The sequence below is a fragment of the Vombatus ursinus genome, unplaced genomic scaffold (genome assembly GCF_900497805.2).
Source record: "Vombatus ursinus unplaced genomic scaffold, bare-nosed wombat genome assembly UNPS02014809.1, whole genome shotgun sequence".
NCBI classification, from domain to species: Eukaryota; Metazoa; Chordata; class Mammalia; order Diprotodontia; family Vombatidae; genus Vombatus; species Vombatus ursinus.
In genome coordinates, this window is record NW_020954587.1 from 13,105,440 (window position 1) to 13,129,563 (window position 24,124).

The window sequence follows — 24,124 nt, forward strand, 5'->3', positions numbered from 1 at the left end:
CTAGTTGCCCCTAACTAATATCCCTTTAAAAGAAATTAGTAATCCTTAACTTCAATATGTTGCATAAGAATAAGAGGCAAAATGGAATAAAGATGAGTTCTGAAGCTGTAAAATCTAACCAACTTATTATTTCCAATGTAATTAATAAATTTCCACTTTCACCTCACCAGGCTTTCCAACACTATCCTATAAGGATACTCTAGATGTGACTTCCTGACTCTCATGAAAAGAAAGAACTTAAATTTTGTGAAAATCTGACAGAAGTATTTATAGAATGTCCTTGAGAATGTATGATACCTCCATTTATTTAGTAGTTTGCTTTTACTGAGTAAGTTAACCATTATGAATCACATAAATGCCTTGGATGCATAGATTTTTTGAATACCTCCACAATTTTAATAAAAAGTAAATATGTCTATATAAAAATTGATTATGAAGTAGGGCAAATGTTCTGAATGCCCCATGATCTGAGTTGATGTTACAGTATCACGTTACAAAGGAGTTAATCCTCAACTAGAGAAGAGAATCAATTCTTTCCTTTCTTTTCACTTCCTCAATTTTAGCAGGATTCAGCTGCTTGTCTTTCAGCAGCCGTGCTGAACTATTAAACTCAGATAATCCAACAATGCATTAGTCTCCTTTAAGAAGTTTAATCCAAACAAATGTTTGTTAAAAAAAAATTTTTTTTTAAATCCTATCCCTCTAAACGAGGGGTTCTTAACTTTTTGTGTGTCATGGATCCCTTTGGCAGTCTGGTAAAGTTTATGGATCACTTTTCAGAATGTTTTTAAATTGCTGAACGTAATGTTAAATTTCAATTAGAGGTTAGTCAAAATAAAGATACAATTTTTTTTATCCATCCAAGTTCATGGGCTCCTTGGGACTCTCTGGGCCCTGGGTTAAGAATCCCTGCTCTAAGCTGTAGTGGTGAAAAACAGACTATTATTATTAGGGAGTAATGGTAAATTTCATTTTATTACATCTTTGATGTATCTATGCCTTGTTTTCCACAAAGTGGGCATTCTAATTGGTTCCCTATCAAGTGGCACATAACATAGTTTTATTGTAACCATATACAGCCTATAAGAACTAATAGTATCTACATACATTTTAGGATAGAATAAAAATTTCACTACAAATCACATTTTTTTTCAAAATCAAACACAAAATAATTGCAGATAAGTCTCACCAAAGTTTCTCTGGCTTGCTCAGGTATCCACAGGCTGTAGTATTTGTTGAATTGGCAAAGCCGAGCACACAGAGATGTGCTTGAAAGTTGTAAATTGTCATAAGACTGAAGCATCAGACAAAGAGCCAAAGGATCTCTTTGTGTATGTAGGAGGTCTGTCAGAACAGCAACGAGATATGCCAGTATGCTTTCTCCTACAAAGACAATTACACATTTAGAATATTTGCCCAATCGAGTCTGTAACTAATCAATTCAATCTTTGTCACATACATATACATCCCAATTAACTTCATGCTACAACACAGCATGTTCAATGTAGTTCAAATGTAGTTATGTGGCACACTCCTAAAAACCTTCCCTCAATCAATCATTAATCAATACTCTTTTAACATGATTTGTTCAAATTAGCTATGATGAAACTAGCATTAACAAGACAATGTGAAAGACCTGCTGAAATAAACTATCTACTAGATGCAGCTAGAATACTGGAGTGCTGGATTCAGGAAGATAACAATTTGAATCTTGCCTCATCCACTAGCTGTATAACCCTGGACAAGTCACTTAACTAACCTTTCTCATAGCCACAGTTTCTTCCTCTGTAAAATTAGGTAATAACAACAACTACCTTACAGGGTGTTCTGAAGTCCAAATGATATAACACGAGTAAGTGCTTTGCAAACCTAAAAGTTTTTTTTTAAATGCTAGCTATTATCATTATCATTACTATTTATGTCTTCCCAAACACACCAATCAGTCTAATATAACTTAATCAAAAAAGGAGATGATTTATTCCGGGTAGAATCTATCTCCTGGTGATCACTGCTTCTTTTCATAAACAGATTAGTGCTAAACCACTTTCTTTAAATATTCACCATATTTACAGAGCCCAGTTCCTTAGGAAATAGAAACTAAGCCCCGGGGACACATGAAGTGAAGCAAAAGTCACATGTATTCATCTTGTACATGTTACATACCTATGGAAATTTATAAACTGTAGGGAATGTCAGCTGAGGAGAGTCAGAACTTTTGCTGCTTCGAGCTTCCAATAACTATTTCCAGAACTGAATTGTCCCTAGTAATAAATGCACTGTGCCATGCGCTTCCCTAGTAACTATTCTCCCACAAAGACATAGCCACTGTTAGGTAGCTAATATGCAGAGCCAAAAAAAAGGCACCTGAATCATGTCCAGTCCCAAGAAGTGATCTATTCCTGCTGTCCAGAGCTGCAGGGACTATGGCACTGAATGGGAATGTCAGCAGGATCATATCTTCACTTAAGGAAAACCCAATTTCCTCATCTAAGCCTTCACTGTCCTCCATGAGGACATCCACCATATCCAGGATATCTACAAGATAAGGAAACAAGAAATTATCAAATTCAAATAAACACAGAGACAGGACTGAAATCCAAATGGTTCCATGAGGAAGTATAAATAAGAGAATGCAAACAATAACTATTTGGGAAAAGGAAAGATAAAAAGCTTGATATATACTTAATCCATCATAAATAAGAATTTTGATTTTAAGGTCTCAAGACCCTTTTCCAAATTAAAGCAACTTTGAGGTTCCATCTCACACTCATCAGACTAGCAAAACTGACATAAAAGAAAAATGACAAGTGCTAGAGGAGTTAGGAGAAAACAGACACATTAATACACTGCTGATGGGGTTACAAGCTGACTGGCCATTCTGGAAAGCAATATGGTACTATGGCCAAGAAGTCACTAAACTGTACATATCCTTTGACCCAGTGATAACACTACTAGGCCTATTTCCTAAAGAGATCAAAGCAAGAGAAAAAGGACCCTTATGTACAAAAATGTTTATAGTGGCTCTTTTCCTAATAGAAGAGAACTACAAACTAAAGGAATGCCCATCAAGTGGAGAATGGATGAACACATTATGGCATATGAATATAATGGACTACTACTATATTGTGCCTTATGAAATGATAAAAGGGACAGTTTCAGAGGAACCTGGGAAGACTTGTATGAACTCATAAAGAGTGAATTGAGCAGAACCAGAATAGTTTATACAATAACAACAATGTAAAAAACAAATCGCTTTGAAAATCATAAGAACTTTGATCAAAACAATGACTAACCATAATTCTAGAGGTCGAGTGATGAAACAATGTTACTCACTGCCTAACCAAGAAGTGGATGAATAAGATATTTTTTCTGATGTGGCCAACGTAGAAATTTGTTTTGCTTACCAAAAATATTTGTTAAAAAGCCAATGTTTTTCTTTTCTGATGTTGGGATTGGGTAGAGTAGCAGAAGGGAGAGAACATTTCTTTTGGTTAACTGAAAAAATAATTAAAAACAAGACCCTTGCCTAATAAAATACATGATATTTAGTTGAACAGATAATATCAGCTTGAAATTCCCAGAAGAGACTCTGGGGGAGAAAAAAGACAAAAAAAAAAAACCTTAATAATTTTAAGTTGTGAATTAAGGTGAGGAAAAAAAAAAACAAACAAACATGGAGTAATGGATAGAGTATTGGCCTTGGGGACAAAAAGAAGTGGGTTCACATTCTGCTTCTGACACACTGTAACTTACTTAACTTCTCAGCATCCCAGAAAACTGCCTAAGACTCTAAGTTGCTGAAGCGTTGCCAATCTACACTGATAGAGTGAGCATCCTTATTAGTCATTCTCTCCATCATTTCAAACAAATTAAGGTGACTGAGCTGGTCTCTACCAGATAATAACACAAGGCACTTGCGTTTGCTATTAAATTTCATGATAAAATTATAAATGAAACATTTTTTTCATTCCTAACATTGACTGACTCCATAACTGGAAAAGTTATGACTTGGCAGGTATGATACAGGATCACAGACCAAGAGCTAGAAGCAATCATCAAATCCTACAATCCCACAATTTTAGGGATGAGGAAACTGGGGTCCAGAGAGGTTACGTGGCTTGCCTAATGTCATACAGGCTTAAGCCAACGAGCTGAGGACTCCTAAGCACAAATCGAGTGTACTTTGCATTATCATTCTATGTCTCATGTTTACTACAGTTAACATTCACCTTTAATAGAACTGCCACAAAGCATTAAAATTTCTCTTTTCTGCTTTACTACAGCCTTCTATAATTTGATCTTTAAATCATGGGTTAAAGCCAGAGGACAAGAGTGAGACATGAGTACGTACCATCAATGTGGGATACAGGTATGCTAACATTATCAGCATCTTGCTTCATCATAGTGGCTTGCAGTGTACTGGCTTCCTGAACAAAGTCAGCGGCCTTATCTGTGTATGAATAAGGATTTGTTACCAACTGCAACAAAACCTGCACATCAAAGACAAAAAACAAGACATTATCATTGGCTACATGGGCAAATACAAAAATGTTAATGTTCGAAAGCAAGAATTGATTTGTAAAAATGTTCTCTTTCTATCAATAAAAACAACTTTATTAGCAGTTTTTTTTCCCATTGTTGTTGGTTTTTTCTTTAATATCCATGTAAGCTTCAAGTAGTATACCATTTTAAGGGCTATAATACCATTAATTCATCGAATGAATAGAGCTTTCAAACTGACCAAGACGTGCCTAGACGTAACTGACCCAGACAAGCTAACACTGTTTTCCATTTGTTACACCACTGATCTTTTAAGCCATTCTGCCAAATCCTCTAGGGGGTTTTCAGCAAACTTGAACAATGCTTTCATGATATTTGAAGAATCAAGTAGCACCATGAAGAGAATTTAAAATTTTTGCTACATTGCAGAAGAAATTTTTAAACTGAAATTCAAAGTCTTCATTGAAAAGCTACTTTAAAAAATTAAGGTTCTGATTGTCAAGAGGAAAAACAAAAAACCTTGATCAATCTCTTTTTACACTTGGGGATATGAAATAAGGCCTTACACATTCCAAAAACTGAATCACTGCTTCTTTTCCCTCTTCTGCTGTGTTATCTAACTGTTCCAACCACAGCTCCAGTTCCTTCCATGTGTACTCAAACACCCCAGTGTCACGCAAAATCTGTCAGAAAGAAAAGCATCAAGTGAAAAAAAGGAAGCTAAATTCTAGCAAGACAAACACATCTCAAACATATTTTACCTTAATGACGCTCCTACAAAATGAGCAAACTAAAATACTATCAAGTGGGTACAGTGCTGGACCTGGGTTGGGAAGACCTGAGTGCAAATCTGACCGTAGACTCTTATGAGCTACATGACCCTGGGCGAGTAACCGAACCAGTCTGCCTCAGTTTCCTCATCTGTAAAATGGGGATGACAGCACAATCCAGATAGGATCAAATGAGAAAATATTTGTAAAATGCTTTGCAAATCTTTAAGCACTAAATAAACACTAGCTGCTACAATCATGATTATTACAATTATGATTGTTAAGTGGATAAGATTTTTTTAATCTAGAGAATTTTTTTTTAACCAAAAGTTAAATTATTTTAATGATTAGTCTTTAAAAAAATAAATAAGTGCTTACAACCAAGTGGGGAAATAACAGATTATTTTGTTCTCTAAAATGGAAACTCAGTCTCTCTCGCTCTTGTTATCTTTTTTTTTTTGTTTAGCTCTTTCTAAAATGAAAAACCAAAAGTCTTCTACTTCTACTAAGAACATTCTCTACTAAAGATCCAAAGATCTAGGTAAAGAAATCTCCTTTATAAGGGTAAATTTCTTGCTATTTCATGGTCACTCAAGCACATTACAAATTCTACTACATACTGATTATCCCTCTATTTATTCTTATCCAGTCATGGCACCACAGTGGTGATTTAAACTATGTATCAGAGAACAGAATCTAAGAGAGGACAAGGCTATCTCAGACCCCACAGAAGTGTTTCCATTCAACCCCACCACTAAAGTGGAACTGTGGCATGGGGTATTATAACAATAAAAAACAAAGTTACAAATATTGTATATAACACAGTAAAAAACTATTAATTCAGATTGAAATTTGTGATATTTCACTCTGGATGGGGCTGAAGCTCAATTTTGAGGCAGCTAGGTGACACAGTGGACAGAGTGCTGGACTTGGAAGCCAAGGAAGTCCTAGGTTCAAATTCCACTTCAGACCCTCACTAACTATGTGACCATGGACAAGACAATTAACTTCTCTCAGCCTCAGTTTCTTCAACAATGAAATGGGGATAATGGTTGTACCATTTATCTTATAGGCAGTTGTAAAGATTAAGTGAGATAATAAAAATGAAGTATTTTGTAAACTTTAAAGCCAGAGGTGTGCTAGAACCAGCTTTAATCTGCTCCTGAAAAAAACCATTTGTTGAATTTTCAGAACAAGCATTTACACCTCAGAAATAAGCCAACAGTACTAATACATGCTAATAAATCAAGGGTTGACTGATTGCTTTGATTGCCTTAAAAAGGTGATGGAAAAATGTCAGTAATAAGAGATTAAATATAAAAGTGTACCATGTGCACATTTTTTTTTTCAGAGAACTGCTTGTTAAACATTTACAAGCACTCCTCTACTTAAAGCACTATATAAATGTCAATTATTATGATGATTTATAGAAGTTGTGTCACAGAGAATAAGGCATATGGGAAGGATGCGCAAGTCCATAAGCATAAGAAAGTCACAGTTTTGAAATTTCCTCTACCAATGCAAACTGCAATCTATCTGTGTTTGAGTAGATAAGTTCTAGGGAGTTGTCTGAGCCATAGGGATAAAACAATTTGCCCAGGGTCACACAGCTAGTAAAAGTCAAAGGCAGAATTTGAACCCAGACCTTTATAACTCCAAGGCCAGAATTCTATCCACTATTCCATGCTGCCTTTCATAAAAATGAAAGCACCTTAATTTATTGCCTTGATCAAAGACCTGAGAGGTCCTGGGATATAGAAGAGTGTTCCTATGAATCATTAAACAGTCCCTACCAAGAGCATCTGAGCTAAAACTGAGACATGCAGCAGAAAAACCTATTTTTGAGTTTATCTTTTAAGGCAACAAGGGCTTTAACACCCAGCAGTCAATACATAATAAAATACAAATATCTCAAATATAAAACAGTTGGAAATTCTTACCTTCATAATCAATTGTTTTGTTGATGCTTTGAGCTGTGAGTGTTTACTTGTCACAAACATTTTCATCAGCAAATAAAATACAGATCTTTCTCCACCACTTAGACTTTCCTAAAGGAACAAGGGATATAATATTTTAGGTACAATTTACTTCTTTTGAAATAACCTAGAAGCTGAGGTCACTCATGAAAGAGAAGCATTGTACATTCCTGATTTGTGACAAAAAAACAAACAAATCCTGTTAAGCCTGCATTTTTAACTCAAGATCGTGGTTTTTATTAATGAGGAAGCAACACTTCAAAATGTAAAGCTAAAGAGAGTTCTGCCAACAACAGATAACAAGGAAATCAACTGACAGTGTCAGGGTTCCTCCTGATGTATTGATTTATGATTGATTCATTACAGCTCCAACTTCCACATAAAAATCTAGAAGGACTGAGCTGAAGAAAACTGTGAAGGTGATTTGGAGAGCTCTGGAACTGGGAAAGCCAGAGACTGAAGTTGGAAGGAAAGGTCAAATTTGTAAGGATTTTAGAATTCAAAAGAGAAGGAAAAGACAAAGAAAAGCAAGAGCTAAAGGATGAAGAGCCAGAGAGGAAGAAGGTACAAAAGGACCTGAGATGAAGAGGACTCAACGAGAACGGTAGCAATACATCAAGCCTAAATAATAACAATGACAATATTAACTAAATTGATTGTTTATTCAATGCCACATAAATAAAAATATAAAAGGATTACTTTATAGAACTAGAAAAAAAGAAATCTATTTGGAAGCATAAAAAGCCAAGAATCTCAAGAGGAACAAAATGGAAAAGATGAGGGTTTAGCCCTACCACATCTCAAACTATAAACTCATATCAGTAGTAATCAAAACAATATGGTGTTAGTTGAGAAATAAGATACAGATTTATCAGTGGATTCAATTAGACACACAATACACAGAGGCAAAAGAGCAAAGTCCTCAGCTACTAGGGTAAGAATCCACTATTTGACAAAAACTGATCCATTTATCCCCACTATCATCCTATATCAATCCTCCCTTTCATGGCTGAACATCTTGAGGAGGCTGTCTCCAATTAGTGTCTCAACTTCCTTTCCTCCTATTACCTTCTTTATTCTCTGTAATCTAGCTTCTGACCTCATTGTTCAATTAAAATTACTCCAAAGTTACCAGTGATTTCTTGATCGCCAAATTTGCCTTTTCTCAATCCTCGCCCTTCCTGACCTCTCTGCAGCCGCTGCCACTATCCATCACCCTCTTCCCTCTAGGTTTTCCTGCCACTCTCTCCTGGTACTCCTGACAGTCTGACTGCTCCTCAGTCTCCTGTGCTGGATCTTCACTGAGATCATGCCTGCTGAAGGTGGGTGAATGACAAGGCTCTGTCCTGGGCCCTCTTCTCTCTATACACAATTTCACTTGGTGGTTTCATCAGTTCCCATGGATGAATTATCATCTCTACGTAGATGATCCTAAGATCTACTTGTCCAGCTCTAACCTCTATTTTAATCCCTAGTCTTATATTTCCAAACACCCAATGTACACCTTAAACTGAATGTCCCATAGACAGACTTTAAACTCAACATACCCTCCCCTCCATGCTGCTGCTCACACAAGATCCTCTATCTCCCAATTCCCTGCATTTCCAGGGGCTGTCCTCCTTGCTTAGAATGCACTCCCTCCTCATCTCTGCCTCTTTGTTTCCTGTAAGTCTCAACTAAAATCCCATCTTCTAGGAGAAGCTTTTCTTAGCCCCTGCTAATGCTTGTGCCTTATTGACATAAGGTGGATTGTCTCAAATATATCCCATATTTATCTTATGTATCCCATATGTACATAGTTGTCTGTGTGTTGTCACCATGCCTTGAGGACAGAGACTATTTTTGTCTTTCTTTGTATCTCCAGTGCTTAGTATAGTGCCTGGTATATAAATAAGCACTTAATAAATGTTTATTCACTTGATTCAAAATAATAAATCAGAGAAATGAAAATAAAGCAACTCTGAGATTCCATATAATACCCACCAGATTGGCAAAGTCGATAAAAAAGGAAAATAAAAATGTCAGATGAGATGTGGGACAACGTATATGTCCAACACATTAGGACAGCTAGGTGGTATGGCGGACAGTGCACTGGCCCTGGAGTCAGGAGCACCTGAGTTCAAATGTGGCCTCAGCCACTTACTAGCGGCTATGTGACCCTGGTCAAGTCACTTAACCCCAAATGCAGGAAGGAAGGAAGGAAGGAAGGAAGGAAGGAAGGAAGAAAACACATATATTAATGAACCAATGGAAGAGCTGTAAATTGACCTGGCCATTCTGGAAAGCAATTTGAAACTATACTCAAAAAGTCACTAAACCGTGCATATCCACTGACCCAGCGATATCACTACTATACCAATACCCTAAAGTGATCAAAGCAAGAGAAAAAAGACTCATTTGTACAAAAATGAATACATACATGTATACATACACACATAAGAAATATATATTACATATTATCATATTAAATATAATATATAAAATCTATACAAACATGTTACAAATGTATTATGCATGTGTATATGTATACTGTATGTACATCTGTGTGCATATATGCGTGCATACATGTATGTATGTGTATGCACACACACGTGCACACACACACACACACAGAGCTCTTTCCTAATAGGAAAGAACTGCAAACTAAGAGGGTGTCCATCAACTGGGGAATGGCTAAACAAATTATGGAAGGTAATAGAATACTACTGTATCATTAAGAAATGATAAAGGGGATAGATTCAGAGAAACCTGTGAAGACTAGCATGAACTAATAAAAAGTGAAGTGAGCACAACCAAGAGAACAATCTATATAATAACAACACTGTGAAGAGAAACAACTTTGAAAGACTTAAGAATTCTAGTTAAAGCAATAACCAACCAGCATTCTGGAGGACTCATTATAAAATATGCTACCCACTTCCTGTCAGAGAGGTGACAGACTCAGAGTGCAGAATGAGACATGGCCAGTGAAGGAATTTGTGCACATTTATTACCAAGGTTTTATTTTTCTTTATTTCTCAAGGGGGAGGGACAAAAGGAAGGGAAGAGAGGAAACAAATTTGTTAATTGAAAAAGAAAATGCAACTTTTTTAAAAGAAGTACTAGCACTCAACTAGAATCCTGATGTAGGATGAACGGATGCTGAGTGAAGTGAGCAGAATTAGAACACTGTACACAGTAACAACAACATTGTGCAATGACCAACTTTGATAGACTTGGCTCTTCTCAGCAATGCAATGATCTAAAACAATTCCAAGGGACTCAGGATGGAAAATGCTATCCACATCCAGAGAAAGAACTATGGAGTCTGAATACAGATCGAGGCATACTGTTTTTTCTTTTTTCTTTTTCATGGTTTTTCCCTTTTGTTCTGACTCTTCTTTCACAACATGACTAATGTGTGAATATGTTTAATATGATTGTACACGTGTAGTCTATAATCAGATTACATGTTGTCTCGGTGAGGAGGGAGGGAGAAAAAAATCTGGAACTCAAAATCTTGTAAAAGTAAATGTTGAAAACTATCTTTGTATGTAAATGGAAAAAATAAAATACTATTAAGTGGGGGGGGAGAAAAAAATAGAATCCTGATGTAGATCCTTATGAAAGAGGATACATTATACACTCAAAGCTACAAAGCATCTTTTCCAATCAAAGTAAGCAGTCCAGTATGAACTGTATACAAATGGTTCCATCAGAAGTAGAGAAGAACAGGTAAAATAAATCATCTCTAAGTACAAGGGGGGTCTTCCTAATTATGAGAATTCTTCTAGGAAACCATCAAGTATGTGATTTTTCCAAGTCTAGCAACTTCTTGTGGCTTGATATCCTTGTTCTTCAATAATTAAGCCTCAGGAAGTTAAACCCAATTAATGGTATACCTAGGAGTAAAATGTCATACCATTCTCAAGTATTTCTTGAGATTACTTAAAAATAATTTATCTAATAGCACTTCCACGTTGTTGATTCTGATGAAGAGACACTACCACATTATTATGTTAAGACCAAATTTGTTTTTTTATAGGTATTTTTTGGGACTTCCTATTGCCTACTGAATAAAGCATAAATAGTAATTGTGGCATTCAAAAACCTCCACATGGAACAGTGGAAAAAAGTACTAAATTTGGAGTCAGAGGACCTGGGTTAGAATCGTGGGTCAGCTACTTATTACCCATGTGACCACAGCAAGTCATAATCTCAGTGTTCTCAACTATAAAACCAGGGAGTTGAACTGGAAAAAGGCTACCTCTACATCCAAAAGCCCATGATCTTACTGACACTATGGCTCCAACCTATCATTCTAGCCTTCTCTCATAGGATGCCCTTTCATGTACTCTCTGTACATACCAACTAGACAACTCACTTATCCGTCCCCAGTTTGCTTTCTCTCCCTCTCTACACCTTTGCTCCTGCTAGCCTCCATGCCCAGAATGGGCTCATTTCTTCCTCATCATCTCCACCTGTTGAAATCTTCTTTCAAGTTCCAATGGAAGTGACCCCATCTCCATTAAGGCTTTCCTGATCCCCAAGCCTGAAGTGAACTGTCTCTCCTCAGACTTCTCAAAGAATTCTTCATGGCCCCTTCCTTTGTACTTATCAAGTCCTACTTTATATTATAGTTGGTTAGAGATGTCATGAAATACCTGTCTCTGAAGAATTAAAGTGCAGATGAACCAAAGGGAAACAGAGAGGTGCATAGTAGCTGTGAACAAGCTCAGCCACGTTACCAATGAAGAATTATGCAAAAAGATCATAAAAAATATCAAAGATGTATAAGGTCAGAAAAGGTGATATTCTGGTCCTACAGTGAGATTAATGGATAAATAAATGACAGATAGCCCATATACTCTACTACTCCATACAATATCACAAGATCTAGAGAAAGATCCTTCCTCCATAGGACTATATGGGAGGACAAGGACAAGAATCATACTGGATGACAGGGAATGAATGAGTTGCCCATCTGAGTCACTGGAGAGTATGCACACCAATGAGATTATATGTATCAATACAAATAGGGAAGAAATGTACATGTCCAATTTCTTGTTCAATTACACTGCAAACCCTGTGAATTTACAGGCAAAATGCCTGAAGACAAATTTCATAGTTTATGTTGTCATTAAACACACAAGTTGGTTCTTCTTTTTCACAGATCCGGACATGGATCTCTAAAAGACATGGCTGACCCAATTTTGTTCAACCTCAACCAACATTTTTCTTCAACCTCCTACTCTCATAATAATTCATGATTATGCTAGAAATACATCCAGCTGGGACCTACATAAAATTTTTAGTACATTATATCAATCACAGGCCCTGAAGTTACATGATTGACAAAAAACTTGTGGTCCCACCTGTCCTTTTAACCATGCAAATTTGCTGGCAGGCAATTCCAGGGCCACTTTCAGAATATAGTACTGAAGGACAGGAGGAACTTCCTCTTGAAATCCCTCTTCTGAAATGATACCTAGAGTTTGAAGAGAAAAAAATTAATGAGTCTTGGGAGAATAGCCATAAGTTAGAAATTTCCTATGGCAGTTGCTGCTTCTGGGTCAAATTCCCTCAATTAGATGAACCAGAAAAGGCTTGGTTTTCAGAATAGAAAAGGAAGCTAAGTAAACAGTATTACATGGGGCATCTTTGATTCCTACAGTAATTCTTTTTCACTCCTTACATTCAATCACTCACCAAATCCTATTGATTCTTCTTTCCAAGTGTCTCTTGTTTTTGTCCTTTGCTGACCATTCTCAAAGCTACCACTATTGTGGTACCTTATCACCTCATTCCTGGACTATTCTTATTGGTCTGCCTGATCTCAGTCTTTTTTCAAATTTTCAATTAGCTACTTTTTAATTAACCCTGAATATTAAATAATCATGTCACAATACACTAGAAATATTTTAGAGTGGAATATCCTTGACCACCCTGGTCTATTCCAACAGCATGCTGGTAGGTCTCTCTGCCATAGGTCTACTCTAGATAACCCTCCACTCTTCTGTCAAAGTAATCTTCCTAAAGCCACCAGACTTCACAGTGAACCATATTTTCCAAGCTAGCTTTTGCCCATCCTCCTCTGTGACTTTCACAATTAAATCACCAAATATCAAAGTATGTGTTGACTGAAGGGAATAGGATCTTGTTGAGTTTTCTAAAAGCGCTCTACTTCATCCATTATAATGAATGGTGGTGAATAAGCAGCAGTCACTTTTGCAGTGTTCTTGCTGCTTGCATCATGAATGCTATAAGACAAAAAGAGGAAATAGTATCCTGATATTTTCTGTTTGATATAGATGTTTGCTTCTTAGTACATGAAGTAATCAAGTCCTCTAACCTTGAGTAGAAACCTGAAAGCCATCATTTACCTGACCCTTCTTTAGGTCTCATTTACATGAGGTTTCATTTACATTTAGGGTATAAATATAGCATATAGTTTGGTTCCTTCAGTATTTTGCCAACTTGGTCATTAGAAAAAGATCACAGGTTAAATGCACCAGAAATTAAACTAATACCTGTAGATAGCCTAAGATTCTGATGACCATTCACTCCCTTTTTTCCCCTATCATGACAAAAGAGGAAAGGGGTTTCATGGGACTGAAACAAATCTGCATTTTTTGTCCATTTTGTGAGTTGCTACGGTTAAAAAGAACAAAATATATCAGCAGGTGGCCAATCTTCCTGACATGTATTGAACAAGCTAGCCTGGTCCTCAGAAAAACCCAGAGGACTTACAGTCCACTTTTGTTGATCTAGTCTGTGTACCATCCATAACAAATAGCTCTACCACTCCCAAGAACATTTCTATGATACCAATAACCCACTGTCAATTGTTATATGGAAAGGAAGACACACTCATTTTAATATTGCGTTAGGCAAATATAGTAAGGAAGATATTTCTCAGAGATAATACATACCAAAGCATCTCAAGAAAGTTTGCCTACTCTTCTGGAATGTTTGCAGTACTGCTCAATGCCAGTGGTAGAGATAACCGAGGAATAACTGTAATCATCTCAGACATACCTTTTACAAGCTTGCTGAAATCAAATGTACATTGGATGACAACATGGGGAACCACCATCTGGTAAAGACAAATGACTTGAAGCAAAATAGCCTTCAAAAGAGTTGTTTCTGCATCATCTAAGCCAAATAAGACCAAGAAAAATTAGAGAATATAGTCATTTTTTTTCTTTAAATCAGTTATACCTTAGCAATCATGGCAATTCTAACACCAAGAAAATATTTACATTCACTTCTATAATGCTGCTAAGAAGACCTAGAGAGAAAAAAAGTTTCCAAATATTAATTAAAACAAGTTGCATGATCAACTATGTAAAACTATGCTATGTTTAAAAAAAAAAAAAAGACATAAAACAGCAACTAGACACTGAATTTGGCTCAGAATACAGCTGTGGGCAGCCACATTGTGGTGTGCTGTGCATTGAGCAGATTTGTGGGGTGGCAGATGGGTCAAGACAGTCATCATGGTATATCAATCAAAAAGCATTTATTAAATGCTTACCTACCAGGGGCCAGGTATTCTGCTGAGGATAGAGACAGAAGTGAAATAGACCGTATCCTCAAAGAACCTGCATTCTAATAAGGCAAGTAACATATACACATATAATTATATAAACAATGAATAATGGTAGTTTTGAAGCAATTGAGGGAAATCAGGAAAGGCTTCATGAAGGAGGTAGAGCTGGAAATGAGTCTTGAAGGAAGGCATAATAAATAGGGGAGAGGGGAGTACATTCCAAGTATTGGGGAAAGACAGTACAAATGCATGGAGATGGGAATGGAATATACTGTGTGTGGAAGTGAGTAGACCCATACGGCTGAACTGCAGAGTTTATGGAAGAGAAATAATATGTAAGAACACTGGAAATGTAAGAAGGAGCCGGGTGGTAAGGACATTTAAATACCAAAGAGAAGAATTATATATATTATCTTAGAGATAATAGGGAGCCACTGTAGTTTAATGTGTGTGCTTGGGGGCAGGAGGGAGGGGAAGAAAGAGAAAGGGTTGACATAATCAGACATGAGCTTTAGAAAAACCACTTTAGTAGTTGTGTGGAAAAGGGACTGGAAGGAAGAGAAGTTTAAGGTAGAAAGACCAACCAGGAGGCTACTGGAATAGTCCAGATGAGAAGTGATGAGGGTCTGAATTAAGGTGATAGTTGTTGAGTATTAAGAAAAGGATATACACGAGAAATGCCGTAAAAATAAAAATGGCAACTGACTGGATATGTGAGTTGAGTGAGGATGGGTTGATGACAAGTATGTGTTAAACATAAGTCTATTTTACAAGCCAAATCTTTAGAGAGGAAAATAGCTATTTTTTATCTAATTCTTTGAAAATATAAATAACTTAGGAAAACTGATGTTTCAACGTAGATGATTGAAGATAAAATCGTCATGTAATCTATTCCATACTTTTTTTCCCAAAAGAATTTAAGGTAAAAAAAAAAAAAAGTATAGTATACATTTTCAAAATGCCAGAAATACCTCAGAACTTGGACTTACTCTAAGAATTTTTTAATAAGAATAATTTCAAGGCTATACCACATACTCACCATGTTTGTGATCTACTTCTGTAGTTTCAGTTATTTCATCCTCAGGTGAACTTTTCTTTTCTAACCCACCATCTTCATTTGCTTTTTGCTTTCCAAGTGATTGCCACACACATACAATATTGTTCAGATCTGGTAAAAGCTATACAGGGAAAGGAAAACAGTCAACACAAATGGTGTATTCCCTAAACCAACATATTCTCTTCTCACCACTGCTGGGGTTGAGAGAGAAATGATTATTTTTCTCATACATCCAAAACCAATTATTAAGATTAAGCCCTTTCCCTTTCTATTTCCTGACTCAGAAACCAACCCTTGTAGGTTATTCAGCCAGTCTCTGAAGGATATCGCTGATAAATGAAATTGCCCAGATTCTCAGGGTACATGCTTTTTGATCTTGGGTGGGACCCCACCCAACTAGAAGACTTTACAAATAGAATCAAGTCTAGGCAAGACCTTGCCCATAGGAAATAAGTCCCTGTCCTTGGGACCTTCCATTAGAATTTAGGGTGACCTAGCTTATAAAGAGGAAAACCAGCCAGAGATGGATTCTTTTCTCCAGATCCCTGGAGGCAGCTGAGTCTCATGATCTGGTCACGCTCTCAGCAAAAGGAGCAGAAGACTTTTTGCCCATTTCCTCAGTAATACGTCCACTCCCTCATTGATTGGTGAACAATCAGAGTTAATTTCTACCCCTCAGGTACACCCTTTTTTCCAAGCATTTTTTAAGCACTGAATGTTGGGGGGGAGACAGGTCTTTGGTTTATGAGAGAAAGTCAATGATCATCATTTTATTAATTATTTGTTAGCCATAGTTAATAAAATTATTACACGCCCAAAAATTATATCTCTCAGAATTTTCATTTGTCACAGTGGAGAAAAAAACAAGACAAAAATTCAGAGTGCCAACAAAGAGCCCCTTCCTGCCATGTTCCAGGGAATCCATGTTCTACTGGTGAGCTAATCCATCTTTATTATGCATAGTTTTCCATTGGACTTTTTCCTCTATAAGGCTTATAAATGTACTTATAAAGGTACCCTTTTTAATATTGTTTCTCCAGGGAAACATTTTGAAGTCCCTTCAAGAAAATGGGCTATAAATTTTTTAAAAAACTGACTTAAAAATTAACTTCTAGCATACAATTTGTTGGTAATCTGAGGAAAGACCACCTGTGCTTCTAAACTGTACATGAAAAAAAGCTGATCCTGATGTTCACACCACTTTCTCACACTTTAGTACATTCAGTACAATCCCTGGGTAAAGAATACCCAACAGCTCACTCTTCTATGGCACTTTTAAGGGTCTACAAAGCACTTTCTTCACGACATTCACAACAACCCTTCAAGGCAGGTGGCCTGGCTACTCCTGGCTCTAAGTAATAGAGAGGTCTGAAGAAGTATGGCTCAAAGGGATAGAGTGCTGGACAGCAAGACCAGGTTTCCATTCTGCTTCTGACACTTAGTAGCTGAATGAACACAAGAAAGTCTAGGTGGCATAGTGGATAGAGAGCCAGGCCTGGAATCAGAAAGATTCATCTTCCTGAGTTCAAATCTGGCCTCAGACACTTACTTAGCTGTGTGACCCTGGGCAAGTCACTTAACCCTGTTTGCCTCAGTTCCCTCATCTGTAAAGTGATCTGGAAAAGGAAATGGCAAACCACTCCAGTTATCTTTGCCGAGAAAACCCCAAATGGGGTCATGAAGAATCAGACAAAACTGAACAACAACAGTAACAACAAAGGAGTAGTGAAGCTCAAATGAGATAATGTATACAACTTTAAAGCATGATACAAATTATATTGCTAGTAGAGTTATGAAGTGATGCAATCTTACTGGAAAACAATATAGAATTATTTCATAAAAGCTACAAAATTGTTCCTACTCATTCCTAGATCTTTGCCTTCATTTATTATTGACCCATTTGAAAAGACTTATGAGTAAATTTTAGAAGCACAATTTGTAATTAAAAACTGGAAACAAGTTGTGTCAAATTACTGGAGTACAGTAGAACAAACTGAGGTATCTGAATACAATGGAACATTATTGCACTGGAAGAAATGACAAATATATGAAGAATATAAAAAACTGGTAAGACACACCAAGTGATGCAAAGTGAAAGATGTAAAACCAAAACAATCTATTTACTGACAACTACATAAGTAAGGGTAGCAGAGACAAGCCTCAGATAAATACACAGAAAATAAGTTCAGAAGGAAACAAAATAACATGGGGGAAGAAGATGTTAAGAACAGACCTGGGGTTTCACTGGTGTAAGGAATTCCCAGTGAGAACATTCCCTCTACCAATGCAGATAAGGAGCTGCTCTGCCCCTTAGTCTTAGGGAATTTCAGAGGCACTGAAGATCATAGCCAGTATGTATTAGAGGTGGGATTTGAAGCCAGGTCTTCCTGACCCTGAGGTGGTTCTTTATCCATTTCACCATTATGTCACTTTATAATTCATACATACTTTTAAAATACAAACTGTAATGAGTAGAAATTTATGGTTTCACATATAATCCATCAATTTTTTTCTTGTTACCCTTTGTTCTTTGGAAGTATTTGGATACTTGTATTCACTGGCAGAAGGTAAAAGATACTGAAGAAGCTGCAGCTGGTCCCGTGACTTGCCCATAATCACAAAGCTGAGTGCTCAAATCCAAACAATGAGATTCCGTGTCTTTCACTTCCCGCTGTGCTTGCTCTGTGCCTCCATCCCTGGGCTTTTCCACCTCCTGGTTTTCTGGTATCCTTCATTCAGGACCAAACGTTGCCTTCCTGTAGCAGCTGTTGCAGCATAGCTGCCTGCTATTCACTTCCAAGTTTTAAAAACACTTTTGAAAGGACCACACTGTTTCCTTTCTTACCTTGCTCACAGCTTCTCTGTACAGATGCACAAATTCCTCCATCATTACAGGACTGTAGATGCTTGACTCCTGCCATACATCCTTATTGAGACAATGATCAATGTTTTTTAATGCTCTCTTCAAAATGGTGGAAATAAGTGATAAAATCGTGTGATTTACTGATTTGTTTTCCAACTGGGAGGAATGAAGGAGGAGAAAAAGGCCAATCAACAACAGTTCTTTATAATACACTATTGGAAAGACTGTAAATTCACAAGGTGGAATCTAACTAGGAGAACCCAAGTGAGAATGTAAGACTTTTAGAACTCAGGGACCCTTTAGAGGACTGTATCTTTTGGTCGCCAATCAGAGATTTCTTTCTCCCTTGAAGGGAAAACTATTGAAAGAGTTCAGGGTACAAGACAGACTTTTTCTGGAGTCATCTGGTATGGATTATCCACGAGCCAATGATGTTCTTGATATAATGTATTTTATCATAGAGTAAAAAAGTTTTATTAGTTAGAACCCTACCAACTAGAAATATTTTTTTTGCCATTTTACTTATAAATACACAAATGTCAAAAAATCAAATTCACATTAGGGATTTATTTTAAAAAAAAAAAACAACTTTATAGATATGACCTGGGGTCAATAATTATTCATCCTATTAACTTTCTTTATCAATAGTCCTGCACAATAATCACAGATATCAAAAGTAATGGTCCTAAAACACTGCAAGGCTCTCAAATCCTTAAAATATACTATACTTACCAAAACAGGAAAATAGAAAGTAGAAATACCTTCAACAAAAGTTTAAATAAAAAGGGTCATCAGGTTATACTAACAAGAAGATTCCATTTTCTGACCATTACAGTTAACTGAGGTTTTATTGTATTATATATAAGGTATACACTATATATTACATTAACTAATCACAAGACTCTTGCCTTGTAATTATATCAAAAGCAGAAAGGTCAAGGGACCAAATAAAACTTTAAACTCAGCCCAAAGTACTTGAAGCAAGGTGCTGAGCCAACTGCTACATACCTTGCTTCCAAAAAAGAAATGACAAATATATGACAGATCCAAAAAATTTTTTAAAGCCCAGTCAGGAAAAAACAAGCATGAGAAGGCCAAAGCAGAATTTTCATTTGTTGCCTATGGATCAGGCTTCCTCCCTAAACTGCACATGGTAAGAGCTGTCAAAAAGTAGAAAGCACAAAAATACCCATAACCACTGACATTTCCATTGAAAGATGACTTTGCAAGAATCCCAAGAAATGGATCATCCATATAAGGAAAGCTACCATCCACACTTCTGTTTGCAATTTTTGCAGTAGATACTTAGGATATAAAATTAATCTTACTGTCTGAGAGGCAGTCAGAATTAAGATCTTAAAAGAGAATAAACACTGCCAGCAAGATCAAACTTTTTCAGAAACTTCAAATCCTCTTCCAAGTCCTGCCTATAAAGAAGGTATCTGACAAATTCCTTACAAACATATTTTCATGCCAGGCCCCTAGGATAAAATATTGTCTCCCACAAAAAACAGGGCAAACTATCTGGGTCCTAACTTCATTTATTTGGCAAATAGAACAAAAGTCCCTTTTGATTGGTGCCCATACAACCTCTTTCTGTCTCTTCCCATTACCTACTCCCAGACCACACACTGGAAAGGTACCAAAAGAAATTTTAAGCCCACAATCTCAATCAAAGGAGCCAACACAATTATAATGCAACTGTTACTTCACTGAATGATTTGTCCTCCAAAGACCAACCCTGCTTTATCTGGAAAGGTTCATGATTAGAGAGCTGGACACAGCAACTTATAAAACACTCTACTAAAATGTGAAGAAGGTGCCACCTGCATGAGCAGGAGTGCCCACATAGATAAAATCACGGTTTGATGTAATAAAGTACAGCATTCAAAGTAAGATTTCCTTCCGAGGAACCTAACAATGAAATCAACAGACATAAACAAATACAGTCAGCATATTACTTTCAAAATAGTTATACAACAATCTATTTAGGGGAAAACAAAACTAAAATGACAAGCAATAAAATTATCTTACTTTTAATCCTTGAGTAAACATGATTTTGTTGCACACACTGGGAACTGCTGTCACCATGACCATGGAAAGCAATCTAGACAAGGGTATAAACTCTTTGGTTTTAAATGCTGGGGAAATCTCTGGCTGAGCTTCAAAAATCTGTAGAAGAAGAAATAACATTTAGGTAATGCCTGAGCTAAGAATAAATGCTGAAGCTAATTCTACACACCAGTATTAAATGATGGCACCATTATAGTTAAGTAATAATTATAATATTAAAGGAAAAGGAATTGCTTTTTTCTGTGCTGCTCTGCAGGACAAAACAAGGACCAAACGATGGAAGATATAGAAACAGATTTGGGTCCACAGAAGGAAAAGCAATGAGAACTCTGAGCTACCTTTATGGGACAGTTACCGGATGTGTTGAAGTAGAGCTAATTCACCTACCTCTCTGTCAGAGAGATGTGTATCACAGTGAGGTTTCTGATTTTGACCCAGAGATTGAACTCACACACAGACAAAAAGGTTAAGAATCACATCCTACACTACCTGCCTGTACTATTCATCATGGACACCAGCACTAGAGACCCTGAAGCAAACTTTTCTTGGCAAGCTTGTCCTTCTTAAAAAATAAAATAAAAAACATGAGCATGAAGTTCCTGCTAATCCAGGAACATTCCATTAATCCTGTGATTGATTCCCCATGGCATTCACTACTGACTATCTGTAAATCATTTCAGGGTCTCCAATTCTCAAGGATTATACAGGTTGTCCCAAAAGGCTTAGTGTAGTTTTAAGCTATTAAAGCTTAAAGAAGGAAGAAAAAATACCCATAACCACTGAAATGTTTTTAAATTATCACTGGCCCCTCGTTCTGATGGGGTACCCTGTATGTCCTCTGTGCTGATAGGCTGCATCTGTTTGGTAAGCAAGGCTGAGGGACAACTGGAGGGCACACTGGATTATGTGAACACATAGGAATTGTATATGTACAAACATAGCAATTCTCAACGTTCCACACCACAAATGAAGTAAAAAATGAAAATTTTAATTCATCTCCACCTAGAGTTATTTTCCTTACCTTCCTTAGTAGCCTGATATTGTTTAACCAAGCCAACTTCATCCTTGGAACAAAGGAATAGGTCACCTCCTTAAAGTACTTCGTGAGTAAGTCTGGGCACACTTTTAGGATGTTCACTACAAGCTCTGCCACCATGTCATCATCTGCTGCTGTCTTCAAACCCAGTAAGAAGTTCAAGAGAGTCAAGTTCCCTCCTCTGATAAATAATAGGGAAAAAAAAAAACCCACCACCAAGTCTGTGTAAAATTTCTTATAAACTCCAATAGCCAGTGGTTACTACAATAAATGCCAATTCCTCTGTAGGACTGAGGAAACGCTTTATCATGGAGGAATTAAATTTATACTATTGGGTTTTCCCCAGGTTTCAGTATGAAATACTTCAATTCTTTTGGGAGGCTTTAAATCTTATTTTACTGCATCTGAGTAGATGAAAGCTGATCTCTTGCTTTGTTTTCCTCCTTAACCTCCCCACCCCCCACCAAAGGCATATTAAAAAGCTACTCCTGTTTCTTTTTATCTCTTCCACATCGGGTTCATTCTAAATAAAACCCAAGAGAGAAATCAGAAAAGGTAAGAATAGATAATTAATACAAATTTAATAATAAATAAAGGTAAGAATTAGATAAGAAAAAGCTCACCCTACCACCATAAAAAAGTTTTTAGAGTGGTAAGTAAAATGTCTAAGATATCTCATTTCCCAAAATAATTTCTTAAAAGTTTGTAGCATGGTACAATCTAGCTTTTCTGACTTCTCTTGCTTGCTTCTGAGTACTCTGTCTTTAGCAACACATGAAAGAAATTTCTTGGTCTAGGATTGGAAATACTGAGACTAACTCAAGAGATAAATATTTGAAGAAGTAGATCTTATTCTAAACCAAGCAAATTTCCAATCAAGAAAAAAAATTCTTAGAATGATGAATATTAGAAGTAACAGAATGTACTGATGATAATAGCGTAGAAAAAAAAAATTTAGAAAAAGTTGTAGCCAATACATTTTAGGAGTTTTGTTTTTCTCCCACTCTATCACTCTGTCTGAAAATTAGTGTTTTATGTGACTGATATGACGCAGAATATCAAGTTTAATAAATATGTGCATGTATATTTATATATGTAGTATGCATATATATGCTAATAATATATACATATCTATACACATATACACCATCTTTATTTTATTATATTTACTGACAATTTTTAACATGCTTCTCATAAACTAGGAAAAACTAAGAGATGTCAGCTTCCATAAAATTCAGCACCTTGTAGCTCATTTGTAATAAGTATTTTGAAAAGAAGGTAAATTAGATGGTATAATCACCATCTTAGGAAACTACTGTCAAAGTTAATGTGCCTCCCATGATGATTCTGAGTAAAACTGTAAAGGGAGGTTGTCATTTCACCTGAGCTTTGTTTTCTTATCTAAGGGGTTGTGCTACAGCCAGCCCATACCAACTCACATGAGCCAATTTTAAAATTTTCAGGGTGAGCTTGAACACCTTGGAAATTAGCAAAGGTACAAATCATGGACTAATTTGTTGAATAAAATATTAATAATGCAGATTAAACTTAAAAGGGTGTCATGGATACATCCCACTCCCACCCAGCCCCTAACCAAGACTTAGTCGCTAAACATTTAAAAGCGAATCGCTGCTATTCTCTAAGACGGCAATAATACTTCCTACCTTATTCATGAATAGTCTAGGTTGAAGAGCCTGCCCCCAATCAAACCGGGGTTTATTCACAGGCCCTCTGTGATTCTATGAACCTAAAGCACCCACTGTAGCCCCTGCTCCAGATCGAGCGCTGGGAAGGATCTTAGAAGCTGTCTGGTCCAACTCCTTTTTTCAGAGATGAGGAACATAAGACCCACGAGGTTAAGGGAAGCGTCCCTAGATCACACAGTATAATAAACAGTGGAACAGGATTTGAATCCAGGCCCTCTGAATCCAAAGCCAGGGCTCTTTCTGCTGCACCACTAGTCCCTGGGTCTCAGGAGAAGTCACTTAGGTCAGTTCCAAGGACTCAATGAGGAAGTCATTTTATGGCAGTTTGAGCTCTGGTTTCCTACAGGCTAATCTCAGTCTACTAAGAGGAGAATGAATCCATAAAACCTAAGAGTGACACAGGTTCCCAGGGAATATATACATATTCCAAGTTTGCCTCAAACCCATGGGATTCAGCTGACTGCAGCCGGGACTCAGGCCTAGAGCAAATGAGATTCCAATTCAATTTACTGCAGGTATATTCTATCCTTGCACATTTTCCTCCATGAGAACTCAATAAATAAAAACCTCTATGGGCAGTTTCCTAGTCTGAAGAAAAAAATGAGAGCGGAA

The 24,124-nt window shown here is 36.7% G+C and overlaps 1 protein-coding gene across 2 annotated transcripts in view; it reads right to left on the reverse strand.

Annotated features, from left to right (window-relative positions):
* The window catches only part of URB1 (URB1 ribosome biogenesis homolog), a 105,017-nt gene that overhangs the window by 54,052 nt on the left and 26,841 nt on the right, over positions 1-24,124 (reverse strand). The window contains exons 9-19 of one of the 2 annotated variants that reach the window (XM_027875485.1): positions 21,792-21,987; positions 20,732-20,869; positions 18,680-18,853; positions 15,817-15,955; positions 14,264-14,380; positions 12,601-12,713; positions 7,211-7,318; positions 5,067-5,183; positions 4,352-4,490; positions 2,365-2,535; positions 1,190-1,383 (exon numbers count right to left, since the gene is read on the reverse strand). In XM_027875485.1, coding sequence (XP_027731286.1) covers positions 1,190-1,383; positions 2,365-2,535; positions 4,352-4,490; positions 5,067-5,183; positions 7,211-7,318; positions 12,601-12,713; positions 14,264-14,380; positions 15,817-15,955; positions 18,680-18,853; positions 20,732-20,869; positions 21,792-21,987 — 1,606 coding nt within the window. The remainder of the gene's footprint in view (positions 1-1,189; positions 1,384-2,364; positions 2,536-4,351; positions 4,491-5,066; positions 5,184-7,210; positions 7,319-12,600; positions 12,714-14,263; positions 14,381-15,816; positions 15,956-18,679; positions 18,854-20,731; positions 20,870-21,791; positions 21,988-24,124) is intronic. The other variant, XM_027875486.1, reaches the window with a different exon arrangement.